We start from the raw sequence: 12,644 nt of genomic DNA on the forward strand, positions 1-12,644 counted from the left end.
GTTATATAAGGGATCACCTGTCATAATACAGTTAGGTAGGTAGATTTATAAAATGACAGTGTGATGACACTTTTAAATCTATAACTAAAATATTTTAATATTTTATCGAACTAATAATTATTATTATATTTTATAATAAAACACTGTTTAAAGGATTAAAACGCGTGCAACTGTAACTTTGGTTTAAATTGGATTTTTGCGTAAAAGTTACATTTTTATTATTATTTTATCTAACCCGGCGTTTCAAGACCTTTCCAGATCTCGTTTTCAGGGGGACTGCAGATACAATGAGTCAAGATTATTTATAGAGTATTTGTCATAGGTAGTTGTCATTATGAAGTTTTATGATCATCAACATTTCAGCCGGATGACGTCTACTGCTGGACAAAGGCCTCCCACAACACTACACACGTTTAAATCCTTTAAAAAGTGTTTTATTTGAATGTGACACTCGCATTAATCAGAGAAAATACTATTATTAAGTTGAAGAAAGAGTTGAAAGTAAATTCTGATATACAATGGGGTGTTAAGTGATTTCAAGATATGAAAAGATTTATCGTAATTTGTATTAAAATAATTTAGTTGTTTTTATATATGATTATTATTATTAATTAGGAAATTTTTTCGTATGTATAAATAATGCAATAATTTATGTCACTCGCATGAGTGTATATGAAGAATTACAAAATTAACATATCTGTTTATCACCCAGAGAAATATAATGTACTAGAATACGTACGGTAATAAGTAAAGATATAGAATAATAAATATTACATGAATATGTTATTTATTATTGATTAATAATAAATAAATAAAGTGTAAAGGGTCAAAAATTAGATATACCTGAAGGGCAATGGCTGATAAAATTCGGAAAAACGCGTCGTCCTAGAAAGATCTAAATGGGTATTTCTGAGATACGTGAAAAAACGTAGTAAGATACAGTACATTTACATGCACTGTGACTTTGGTATTTACGAGGCAGTGCGACGAATCTAGAATTAAGAGAGCCTTATTTGTCGCGTAAATTTATCGGAAATAGCAATCTCTTGGCAACTAAAACCTCAGTACACTTATACAGTCAGGTACCTATTACCAGTCTTTTACTAAAGATTTGTTTGGTACACAATAAGCATTTATAACAAACTTATAGCCAATATTTTGTCATTCATATTATTTCATTAATTGTTTACACGAGATGTTAATCACATTTAGAATTATTCTTGGTATTTAAAAATATATATTGATGCTGTTATACCACAGAATAAAGAAAGTAGTGAAGATAGTGTGTTCTGTGTGTTTCACTGGGTTACTAGTCAGTATCTAATAGATAACCGAGAGTTCAAACTATCAAGAGGTAATAAAAAAAACGTGAAAATTTAATCTACATTTTATTGTATAATACGAGTATACATCGGTATATCACTAATAAAGAGATAAACAGAGGTGTCATCAATCTATATAACGGAAGTAAAATTTTTGATAAAATATGTATAAATACTAGCTGACTCGACAGACGTTGTTCTGTAGAAAATGAAAAAAACACTGTTTTATAGGAATTTGCCAATAATATTTCAAAAAATCAAGGTTTAGCGCCAATAACTTATTGTTAAATAGTCATAAAACCAAATATATTAAATTCACCGCGCCAAATGTCAAAAATGTAGATGCGAATATTTTATTAAATGGAGAGGTTGTAAAACCAGTGGAATCTGCTGTATTTCTTGGCATTACTCTTGATTCCAAATTGCAGTGGGGCCCCAATATTGAAGGATTGGCGAATAGGCTTAGTTCTGCAGCATATGCGGTTAAGAAAATTAGACGGTTAACTGACATAGATACGGCGAGATTAGTATTCTTTAGTTATTTTCATAGTATTATGTCCTATGGTATATTGTTATGGGGCAGTGCGGCCGATATAAATACTATCTTTGTGCTGCAGAAGAGGGCTATTCGCGCGATTAGGTCCTAAAGAATCATTAAGAGAAAAATTTAAAGAAATAAACATTTTGACTGTTGCTTCTCAACACATTTTTGATAATGTTCTGTATGTTCATAAGCACATTGAGGAATTTTCTAGAAACTGTGACATTCATAATGTTAACACGAGGAACATACATAAACTTGTTATGCCTACTAACGGTCTGGTCGAGTTAGCAAGTCTTTTGTTGGGCGATGCATATGCTTCTACAATATGATCCCAGAAAATGTACAAAACAAATGTGTTACGAAATTTAAAAGAATTGTTAAACAACGTTTGTGTGGGAAAGGTTATTATAGCATAAACGATTTTCTTAATGACACCACGGACTGTGAATAAAGCGAACACCCTCAGGCTCTTTAATTATAAACGTTTATTGTACGATATTACATTGTAATCCATATTTTATATAAAAAAAAGCCGTGTGAGTTTCTTGCACCCATTCTTCTCAGGTCTGAGGTAGTCTCTTTTGCATGGGTGGTAGATTTTGACGTTCAATAAGTGATAATAAATCCTATTTTGAATAAAAATATTTGATTTTGAACTCCCGTGATGCATGCGTTAAAAGATACAGACAGAACCAACATTTCTATCCAACGCGAAATATTCAAGCCGAACGATAATGACTCATTCCATAATCGGAGAGGGATCCTTGAAAACCGCACAAAGTTATGCAAAATTAATTTAGTGATGATGTTGGGTGATCAATTAAAGGTTTAATAGGATGTATGGCCGCTTGACCCAGATGCAATGATGCGATCAACAAGAAGCGCAGCGAATTGTGTCTCTGACTCGCCATGATCGTGGGAGCGACGTTCCCAAGGTGACTCCTATCATTAGCGTTTACACACTTGTTTAACTAATTACCAGTTTGAACAAATGTTTACAACTTCTGCTTGACGTTAGCTCTTAGCTGTATCCACTTAAAAGTATGAACACACTTTTGAAACAATATATATAAAGTATAAGTTGGTGCGTGGGCTGCTGCTTCGATTGCCGAAGACAGCATATGTCGCAAATATGTCGGTCTCAGTGAGTGTTATATCTTTGTGCCGTCGAAATACTTAGCACGGCGGGGTCGCAGATCTACACACTTCAATAGGGCTACTGGAAACCCAAGCGCTGGCAGCTATTTTGGTCAATAGATCAGTCTAGCTATGCAAAGCGGAAATGCTGCCAGTATTCTTGGTACACTTTTCTAAGCATTGTATCGCGGATAGTAACAAAATTTATGCTTGGTTTTCTAGCTACAAATATAATAAAATTAAAATCACTTTATTCATTTTGGGTAAATAAAGGTCACTTATGAGGGGGACAGCTCACCTGATGTTAAGTGATCACCACCGCCCACATTAGCTTGCTACACCTGAGGATTCACAGGAGCGTTGCCGAACTTTTAGAAAGGTGTACGCATTTTAAGGTATCTATGTCGTATCCTGACCAACCCAATCCACTTGGAAGAAAGTTCCTTGAAAACCGCACTGTAGAGGAACGCCACTCATCAAGATCGTGGGGATGATATCTTTGTGGCGTGTCGTGTGAAGAAGGATTTCGGCGGCAGGAACCAGGTCAAACAGCTCTTCGGAACACTCACCGTTTACCAATTTTTCGGACCAATAATCGAAGGGAACGTGCATCTTTGTAAGCTGTTCAAACCCTGACCTGGTCCTTATATTATTATCTTTACAAACAATTATGTAATTCGGTAAATTTTCACGAGTTTTTTCGTTTGTGGCGTAATAGTATAGTTTCATGCGGCATTGTTCCTAGGATCAACTCACAGATTTAGCTCATCATTCATCATTTCAGATGGAAGACGTCCACTGCTGGACGAAGGCCTCCCCCAAAGACCGCAATGACGATGGATCCGCGCTGCCCTCATTCATCCAACAGACTTAGCTATTTATTTATTATTTGTTTGTTTCAGGCCCCACGTGTGCCGCAGTCGTAACAGCACGCATTGCTGTCCAGGGTGGACGTCCAGACCCAACTCGTTACTATGCGTAGTTCGTAAGTGATCTCCATTTTAATAATCATCTAAATATTCAAAATGGCTGAAAACCTGAGAGAGGGGTTTTGTGAGTTCTTAATCGCTGTTTCTCCTCACCGAAGGTTAGCGACCACGGAACGCGAAGAAGTAGAACATTATCTTCAAACATTTTATATAACCTTCTTTTTGAAAACGTAGGACAAACGAGCGTACGGGTCACCTGGTGTTAAGTGATCACCGCCGCCCACATTCTCTCAGGAATAACAGGTGTACGTGCTTTATTTGAAGGTACCCATGTCGTACCGCCCTGGAAACGCCGCGAAAGGAAGCTCATTTCACAGCTTCAGCACTTACTACACGTATTAGAAAGCACCTTGAATTTTATAACATTTAGCATTTATAACCTAATTTTATATACTTACTAACTTAATCTATTCTTATATTATAAAGAGGTAAAGTTTGTGAGATTGTAGAGGCTAAACTCTGGATCTACTGAACCGATTTTAAAATTTCTGTTACCAATAGCCACATTGTGAGTTTCATAGGCTATAATATATTAACCCGAAAAATTAAAAGACTTAATTTACAAAGTAACTTCTTACGAAAGCTCCAATTTTTGTATAAATGCATGAGGCAGCATTGAAACATCCACTAATATAGTTACTGATGAATATGTCCGAAGTCACGGGTAACAGCTACTTAAATAAGTAGACTTCGTAATGACTCAATCGATAAAAAAGACCTAAGCTTTTGTATAAATTAAATTTAAAACAAACAAAGGGAATCATTTTTTTATTAAAACAAATAAAAGAAATACTCGGTATGAATGAAATTTTATTATTATATTCGATTTTTCTAGAAATACTGGCTATTGATAAGGTTTCAATTTGATATTGACAGACAGACACAGTTATGATCTAATTAGTTATTCATTATAAACGACTATTTTAATTTGATTTCTGAAGGACGGGGGACATCAAAATCGTTGTTTTTTAAATTCCGAGCATTTTCATATTTATTCACATTTCAAATCGGTCTAGGAGGAGTTCAGTGACATACACACGCACACAAGAATTATATATATATATATAGATATAGACTTAAACCTTCCCTGGACTTCCTCAAATAATTCAAGACCAAAATTAGCCAAATCGGTCCAGCCGGTCTCGAGTTTTAGCGAGACTAACGACCAGCAATTCATTTTTATATATATAGATGTAGATTTAAACCTTCCCTGGATTTCCACAAATAATTCAAGACCAAAATTAGCCAAATCGGTCCAGCCATTCTCGAATTTTAGCGAGACTAACGAACAGCAATTCATTTTTATATACATATATAGATTACGATTCTTGATGGGAAGTACAAATAATTGGTTGAAGTAAAGGGCGAATCAAGTGTTGCAGTAGGACATCTGTCACGTCACATTGGGTAAAACTGCTACTGAGAGTCCCATCGTTGCCTGATCATACAACGCAACTAGCTGACAGACATGGAAAATCATCGCTATAAAAGCAGCCAATAGAAATCATAACCGCATGGCCAGAATCACTCTGCCACATGTACACGACTGAAGGGACTTGTACTTGATACTTGCGCAGAATAAGATAGGCACAAGTTAGCTAGCAGTGGAAGAAAAGTACTTGATTGATACTTGCGCAGTGTTTTCAGGTCGATAGAAATAGAATAAAAGTGACGTGTCATCAGCAAATTTCTTTAACATAAATGGAAGATCGTTAATATAGACTAAAAAGAAAAACGGGCCAAAGATCGAACCCTGTAGTGCGCCTATCTCAATGTCGGAGCCTTTTCATTGTATACCGCAAATATCTACAAACTGTTTTATTAATAAGACCAATTTAATTTACCAAGTTACTCCAAAATACAATTTTGAATATAACACTTTGAATTTATAAGTTAGGCAAACATACTTTTTACACGAAATAAACCACAAGGAAGTTCAACTATTTGGTTGAGCATGGAAGAAAGTTCCATGAAAACCTCTCTGTAGGTATGCCGTAGCTCCAGATAGTGATGTTTGAAATCTGTTATATCATTTTATATTGTTATAATACGATGTATTAAATTAACAGTGTTAGTCTGGGACAGTACTGCAATGACACCTGTTTCTGCTGCAAAATAGCAGTCCATTTGTACTGTTCTTCTGGTTTGAAGTGAGTTGGAGAATAAGGATAACAGACTGAATAGGACAGGCACATGTTAACCAGAGACCTATCATTAATCAAAAGGCTTCAATGATGGCCTGTTGTATCCCATTACGCTGCTCCTTAGGTCGTCTTGTACTATGATACTAAAATTTGGATTGGTTAAGATCTTTTATGGATATGTAATATTACATTTGTTATTTCCAGCTTTATGTCGTCCGGACTGCGGTTCGCCAGGTTCGTGTATAGCGCCGAACATGTGTCGCTGTCCCGGTGGGGTGGAGGCACCCTCGTGCTTCCCCGGGGGAGGGGGTGGTGGAGGAGGATACTACCCGTACCCTGGTAACTATGGCGATCTACTGTGAACGTGCTTAAGGACTTGTTCCATTGTCGGAAATAATAATAATAATATTGACACACTTTTACACAAATTATCTTGGCCCAAACAAGGCATAACCAGTACTTTGGGTACAAGACAACGATATATTTAATACAATATACTTACTTAAACATACATAAATACATATAAACATGAAATGAATAATAAAATAAATAAATGAACGAGAAGCGATTATAGTTAGGCTATTGAAACGACTTTGCGAGCAGTTAGAAGCGAATTTAGTTCCGATAGTTTTGTGGCTAGAAATAACGAGCGTACGAGCGCAGGCGATACTGCCGCAGTCGTAGTAAGTAGCAGAAGAGAATGACCGGTGGGAGACGCACGGCTAGTCTTTTTGACCTCCAAGCGAGTATTTTAATACTTCTTGTCGCTGCGTCTAGTAGTGAGAATAATAGAGCCGGGCAGTGTGAGTAGTCAGCGATAAACTTGTAAACTATATCTCGTTTGTAAGCACGGAATCTACATCTTTTATGTCTTATTTACTATTCGATTCTAAAAAGTCGATGGTACATCGCTTTGTCTGCTGCAGTGGGACAATTCACTAATAATACGAAAAATATATTGAAATGAAATTAAAATCTGATCAAATACAAAACAAATTTATCATATATCAAGAGATAGTTCTCCATCTATAGACTCTTTAACATGAATAACAATCTGCTAAATTACATTTTGTAAAAAGTTTGTATATAAATGTAGAACTTGCAGAGCCTCCATAAAATTTTATGTAAATAGAAATTATAGTAAGTAATTTATGAACAATTTACGCTTTGATGATATATTATTATCAAATCATAAATTGTTCAAAAACATTAAAATTAAATATATTTTAAGTTTTTTCTATAGATACTTACAGTTGTGAAAGGAGTCGTCTGTCTAATATACCTAATAATAATATGAGAAGAATTTTCATATCTCACATAATATTGAATTTATTCTATATTTTTTATGTATACTCTGTCACTCTGACATTTATTTATTGTGTAATCTGTGTGCAGTTCGTGCTCGGGGCGGATGTCGCCGCATCTGCATGAACGGCGGGTCGTGCACCAACGGGACATGCGCCTGCGCACCCGGCTGGAGCGGGGAGTTCTGTACCGAACGTAAGATTACTTATATTTGGGAAACAAATAGTATTCAAAACATTTACAAAAATACATAAAAGATTGCACACACACCTATAAAGTTTCCACTAATTAACATATCATTTGAGAAGTCAAAGTCATGACAAACAAAAAAAAAATACTTACAAACGTTTTGAAGAAAAATGCAACAAACGGATTATTGCTAGCTTAAAGGAAATTATAAATACAAGTATTCTATAATATTTTTTTTAAACTGTGTGATCGAGCAAGTATATGAATCAATATTATTAACTTTTATATTATTTTGCACATTTTACTTGTTGATGGGATATAAAACAATGACTTATTTCTAGTACCAACCTTAGGACATCTGAAGTAAAAATTTTTTTTTAAATGGAGTCTATAAATTAGTTAAGAATTTTTTTCATAAATTTAATATCTCGCTCTGTTCGACGATTTTCAAGTAAGTGTAGGTATACTGCTATGCTATTTTCAAGTTTTTTCACATAAAATGGATTCCAAACAATTGAGCCATATTCTAAGATAGATTTTACAAGACATTTATAAAGAAGGCCAAGCATACGAAAGGCCTTTATTTTTGTTTCGTTCCTCTAAACACTATTAGAGCGCTTTCGCACCAGGTCCGATCCATATCCGTGAAAACACGGTCTGGAGTAGTCGTAGAACTATCTCTATAGTAGTTTACGCACTAGGTCCGGCTTCCTTCGTATTACGTATTCCATTTACACCATGTACATTCATTAAATTAATTTAAATGAAAGTACTATTCAAGATAGACATAGTATTATATATTGTACTGCGATAGTACCACATGGTACCCTTGACATATTATATGTTAGTATAATGTCATTATTCTTAATTCTACCTACACAAGGTTTATTAAATGGAGACCTTTTTTGATTTTCTTAGTTTCTAATTTTAGATTTTTAAAGTTATCTTGGAAACTAATATTTTGATAAAGAAAATTAATAATTATTTAAAACTAGTTGACCCGACAGACGTTGTTCTGTATATAATAAATAAAATAATGTTTTTTTATGTATTTGTTAATAATATATTATATTAACATCAAGAATTACTTCGTAAAATATGCACCCTGCTGTCGTAATGAAATTGTTTCACAGCAGAATTGTCAAACCGTGCGTCAATAAATTCTCTCATAGAAATTATGTATGGACACATCAAAGGAATTTAAAGGAATTAATACCGAGGATTTTCCTATTTATTCACCTTTTAAACCTTCTCTGGACTTCCACAAATAATTCAAGACCTAAATTTGCCAAATCGGTCCAGCCGTTCTCGAGTTTTAGCGAGACTAACGAACAGCAATTCATTTTTATATATATAGATTGGACTTAAAAGTGATAATAGACTGTAACAAGTAATAATGTACAGCGATATGCCGCGAGCCGTGTCTCCACGGGGGCCGCTGCATCGCGCCCGATCGCTGCGTGTGCTTCCACGGACTGTCAGGCACTCGCTGTGAGATCGATCGACGAACCGGTATGTACTCTTATATTACTGTACATTTCAAATACACAATATCAGTTAGTCCCTTGAAGAAATTCCCTGCCATTTCTTTTAGAAGCTCCATAGTTTTGTAGCTTCAAAACTGCAAACGTAAACTTGTTACGCAATCGTCATATAAGTTAAAGAGACAGATGTAAATGAAGAGATCTTTTAGTGGATTTATTTACAGATTAACCAAAAACAAGTACTTAGCTCCTACAACAAACCACGTTTATTTTATTTATCTTTAGGCATACTAAACCAAAAGGTACAAAAGCTTCCGCTAGCAAGACAAGAATATCCTTATCTAAATCTTAATACGTGCTGTGCTATAGATTGTAATCCAAAAACGTTTAATATCATAATCCAGCACTATTCAGCAAGATTTTAACTTAGTGATTCCTGCATGATGATATCGCGCAAAAACATAAGTGACACAAATGAAAAACAATTCGAAATGGCTGAGTCATCAAAAATTACTGAAATTATGAAACAGGATAACCATAGAGAGAAGATACAAAAATAAAGGCACGTTAGCATTTGATGATGGAAACTGATGGAATAATGGGACAGATGTTCTAGAATACATGTTGGTATATTGGCTGACTGTTGCTGGTAAAAGAAACGAAAATGCATTGCTGATAGGTACATCTAAAGTTGTAAGAGCTTAGAATCGATAGTAAATTACGATAACCTGTTTAATGATTCAGCTGTGTTTTACAAATATACTATATTGAATATGTATCTATAAATATACTCGTAATTGAGCTGCAAACTGCGAATGATGACTTAATATATCACACTTCTAAATTGATCTAAATGATGATGATTGTTAACATCTCAGATCCAGCAGTAATTATAATTATCACTCTTATTATAATTCTTACATTTAACCTTGAAATGTTTGCTAAGAGGTCGATATAAAGCTCTTTCTTATCTAGAATCTAGATCACGTAAGCATGGCCTAATTTTATTTTGAGGTAATAAGTTACGTCATTTTTTAGCAACGGAACCATGGATATAGAACTATTTTATAGTATTGTTTGTGTATTTGTCAGCAACAGCAGTAGGAAGGAGTAGTTGTATGTATGAGAAGAGTAAGCAGATCAATTCAGTTCTACGTGCTTTTCTAGACAAAATATTGGTAACGTTCCTGATTCCTTAGGTGTTGCAAGTGAGTATGAGTGGTGATTACTCACCAATAGGCGAGCCATCATTATCATCAGTCGAAAGAAATCCACTGCTGGACAAAGGCCTCCCCCAAAATTTTCTACATTACCTACCAATTAAAATAAATATCATGTGATCAAATGTTTGAGTTGGTATTTGAATGAATAAATACGACGTGCCTTGTGCTTCCCCGGGGCATCAAAACAATAGGGAAATGATGTTGTAAGAGGTGACTAAGGACATTTACCAGTGGAAGGCTCCGTCGAACAGGATGCCGGTTAGATTATGGATACCACAACGGCGACTTTTTTTGTTTCGGTGTGAAGGGTGCCGTAGCTAGTGAAATTATTGGAAAAATGAGACTTAACATTTAATGTCTCAAGGTATTGTAGTGCCGCTAAGAATATTTGGGTTTCTCAAGAATCCTGAGCGGGACTGCATTGTAATGTCCAGGGCGTATCAATTAACATCAGCTGAACGTTCTGCTCGTCTCGTCCCTTATTATCATAAGGAATAAATACGAATTCTGTGTTTGGTGTGTTCCAGGTCCGTGCTACACTGACACCCGCGGTGCTTTGTGTACTGGAGCTCTAGAGGGCGTGGTTTGCACGAAACAACTATGTTGTGCGACAGTGGGCGTGGCCTGGGGACACCCCTGCGAGCGTTGCGGGGACCTCGACTGTCCCCAGGGACATCTCAGGAACCTGGCTACTAAAGAATGTCAAGTGAGTTGCTCCAATATCCTTTTGAATGTAAAGCAAACAAAGAGGGTTTGTTTACCATAGAAATGTTCCATGAACATCAATACTTAATCATTTTAATATTTGTCCATTGTAATTGGAAAATTTGTAGATGTTAATCTAATATAGATTAGTAGATAGATGTTTTGTAAAGAAACAATACAGATACTTACATAATTTATAAGTTATTACATAGCAATAAAATATTAATGATTGCGTTTTAAGTAAATCAAGTAGCGCTTCTCACTTTGCTTCAATTTATTAAGTATATTTTCAGTTGTTTTGTGTCAGAAAGCTGAAAGTCTCTACAATAATAATATTGTGGTTTATAAATGTAATCACTTATTCCATTAGGCATGATACTGCGACACCTCCGTGGCATCTTTTACTCGCATTACTCTTATCAATCACGTCCCCTATAATCGTTCACCTAGGTTTAAGTACCTAGCTGGATAAAATGACAGGTTTACCTTTCTCAAAATTTCCGTCTTGAACATTCAAGCCATTTTCATCCTCTCTATATGAAAAAACCTTAGATAATATATAGAATAAATTTCGTTTATTTCAAACATTGCATATACATATTAGTGGTTGAGACTTCCCAGTAAGTTGTCTTAGTACACTTGTATTGGGAATATCTTGCAACTTCCTTAGCAAATACATATTACTTGATAAACAATATAGAAATATACAAATTTAACAAGTATCGCACAAATAAAACAAGTCTGAAAACTGTATTTTAAATATTATATTTTATTATTATATTATTTACTCGTCTAGATAAACTGTGACAGCTGTTAACACACGACGTAGCTTGTCACGCACACTAAAGCAATAAACATGGCCTGTTGACATGCCCTGCCTATCAGCAAGAGGTTCTATCTAGACGTATAAATTATCAAATGAAATAACATCTCTAAAAATTTTTTGTAGCTAAAATAATCCTGTAAAATCACTCACGTAATGCCATTTCCCTTTAAGGGCTTTATATATAAAGTGTAGTAAAGTGCGTGAGTATTGAGAGTGTACCATCGTTTCAGGACATAGACGAGTGCGCAGCGGTTCCCGGCCTGTGTGAGGGAGGTCGCTGCATCAACTCTGTGGGATCGTTCTCCTGCGAGTGTCCGGCCGGCCAAAGGCGGCATCCTGTCTCCAACAACTGCGAGGATATCGATGAGTGTGAGGACCCCGACATTTGTCCAGTAAGTTACTAATTAATTTATTTAATTCACCAAATCTTTGTCACTCTTATAACTTTTAACACAGCTTGATACTCTATTACACACAAAAAAAAATTTGTGTATAACAGAGTACATGGTAAGAAGTGAAACTTCTTTATGACAATATATAATTTTTCTACTATTTACAAATTAACAGAGATTGGGTAGAAAAGGCTTAAGAAAAAAAAACGTATTAAATTAAAGCTAATTTATTACTATAGCATACAGATAGTCTTTTTATTTTATCACTTTCGAAGTTTACGAACTATATGTTACTCGAACGGTTGGCGCAGTTGGTAAGGGCACTTGGATGGAACCCGAGAGGTCACGGGTTCGAGCCCTGCATCGCTTATAAATTTTGGTTAC

At 35.2% G+C, this 12,644-nt stretch overlaps 1 protein-coding gene across 2 annotated transcripts in view; it reads left to right on the plus strand.

Moving 5' to 3' along the window:
* Positions 1 to 12,644, plus strand: part of LOC126975585 (fibrillin-1-like) — a 104,996-nt gene that overhangs the window by 46,755 nt on the left and 45,597 nt on the right. For both annotated transcript variants that reach the window (XM_050823536.1, XM_050823537.1), the window contains exons 3-8: positions 3,906 to 3,988; positions 6,341 to 6,475; positions 7,532 to 7,636; positions 9,035 to 9,142; positions 10,865 to 11,043; positions 12,099 to 12,260. In XM_050823536.1, the coding sequence (XP_050679493.1) occupies positions 3,906 to 3,988; positions 6,341 to 6,475; positions 7,532 to 7,636; positions 9,035 to 9,142; positions 10,865 to 11,043; positions 12,099 to 12,260 (772 nt within the window). The remainder of the gene's footprint in view (positions 1 to 3,905; positions 3,989 to 6,340; positions 6,476 to 7,531; positions 7,637 to 9,034; positions 9,143 to 10,864; positions 11,044 to 12,098; positions 12,261 to 12,644) is intronic.

Source organism: Leptidea sinapis, chromosome 36 (genome assembly GCF_905404315.1).
Source record: "Leptidea sinapis chromosome 36, ilLepSina1.1, whole genome shotgun sequence".
In the NCBI taxonomy this organism is placed as follows: Eukaryota; Metazoa; Arthropoda; class Insecta; order Lepidoptera; family Pieridae; genus Leptidea; species Leptidea sinapis.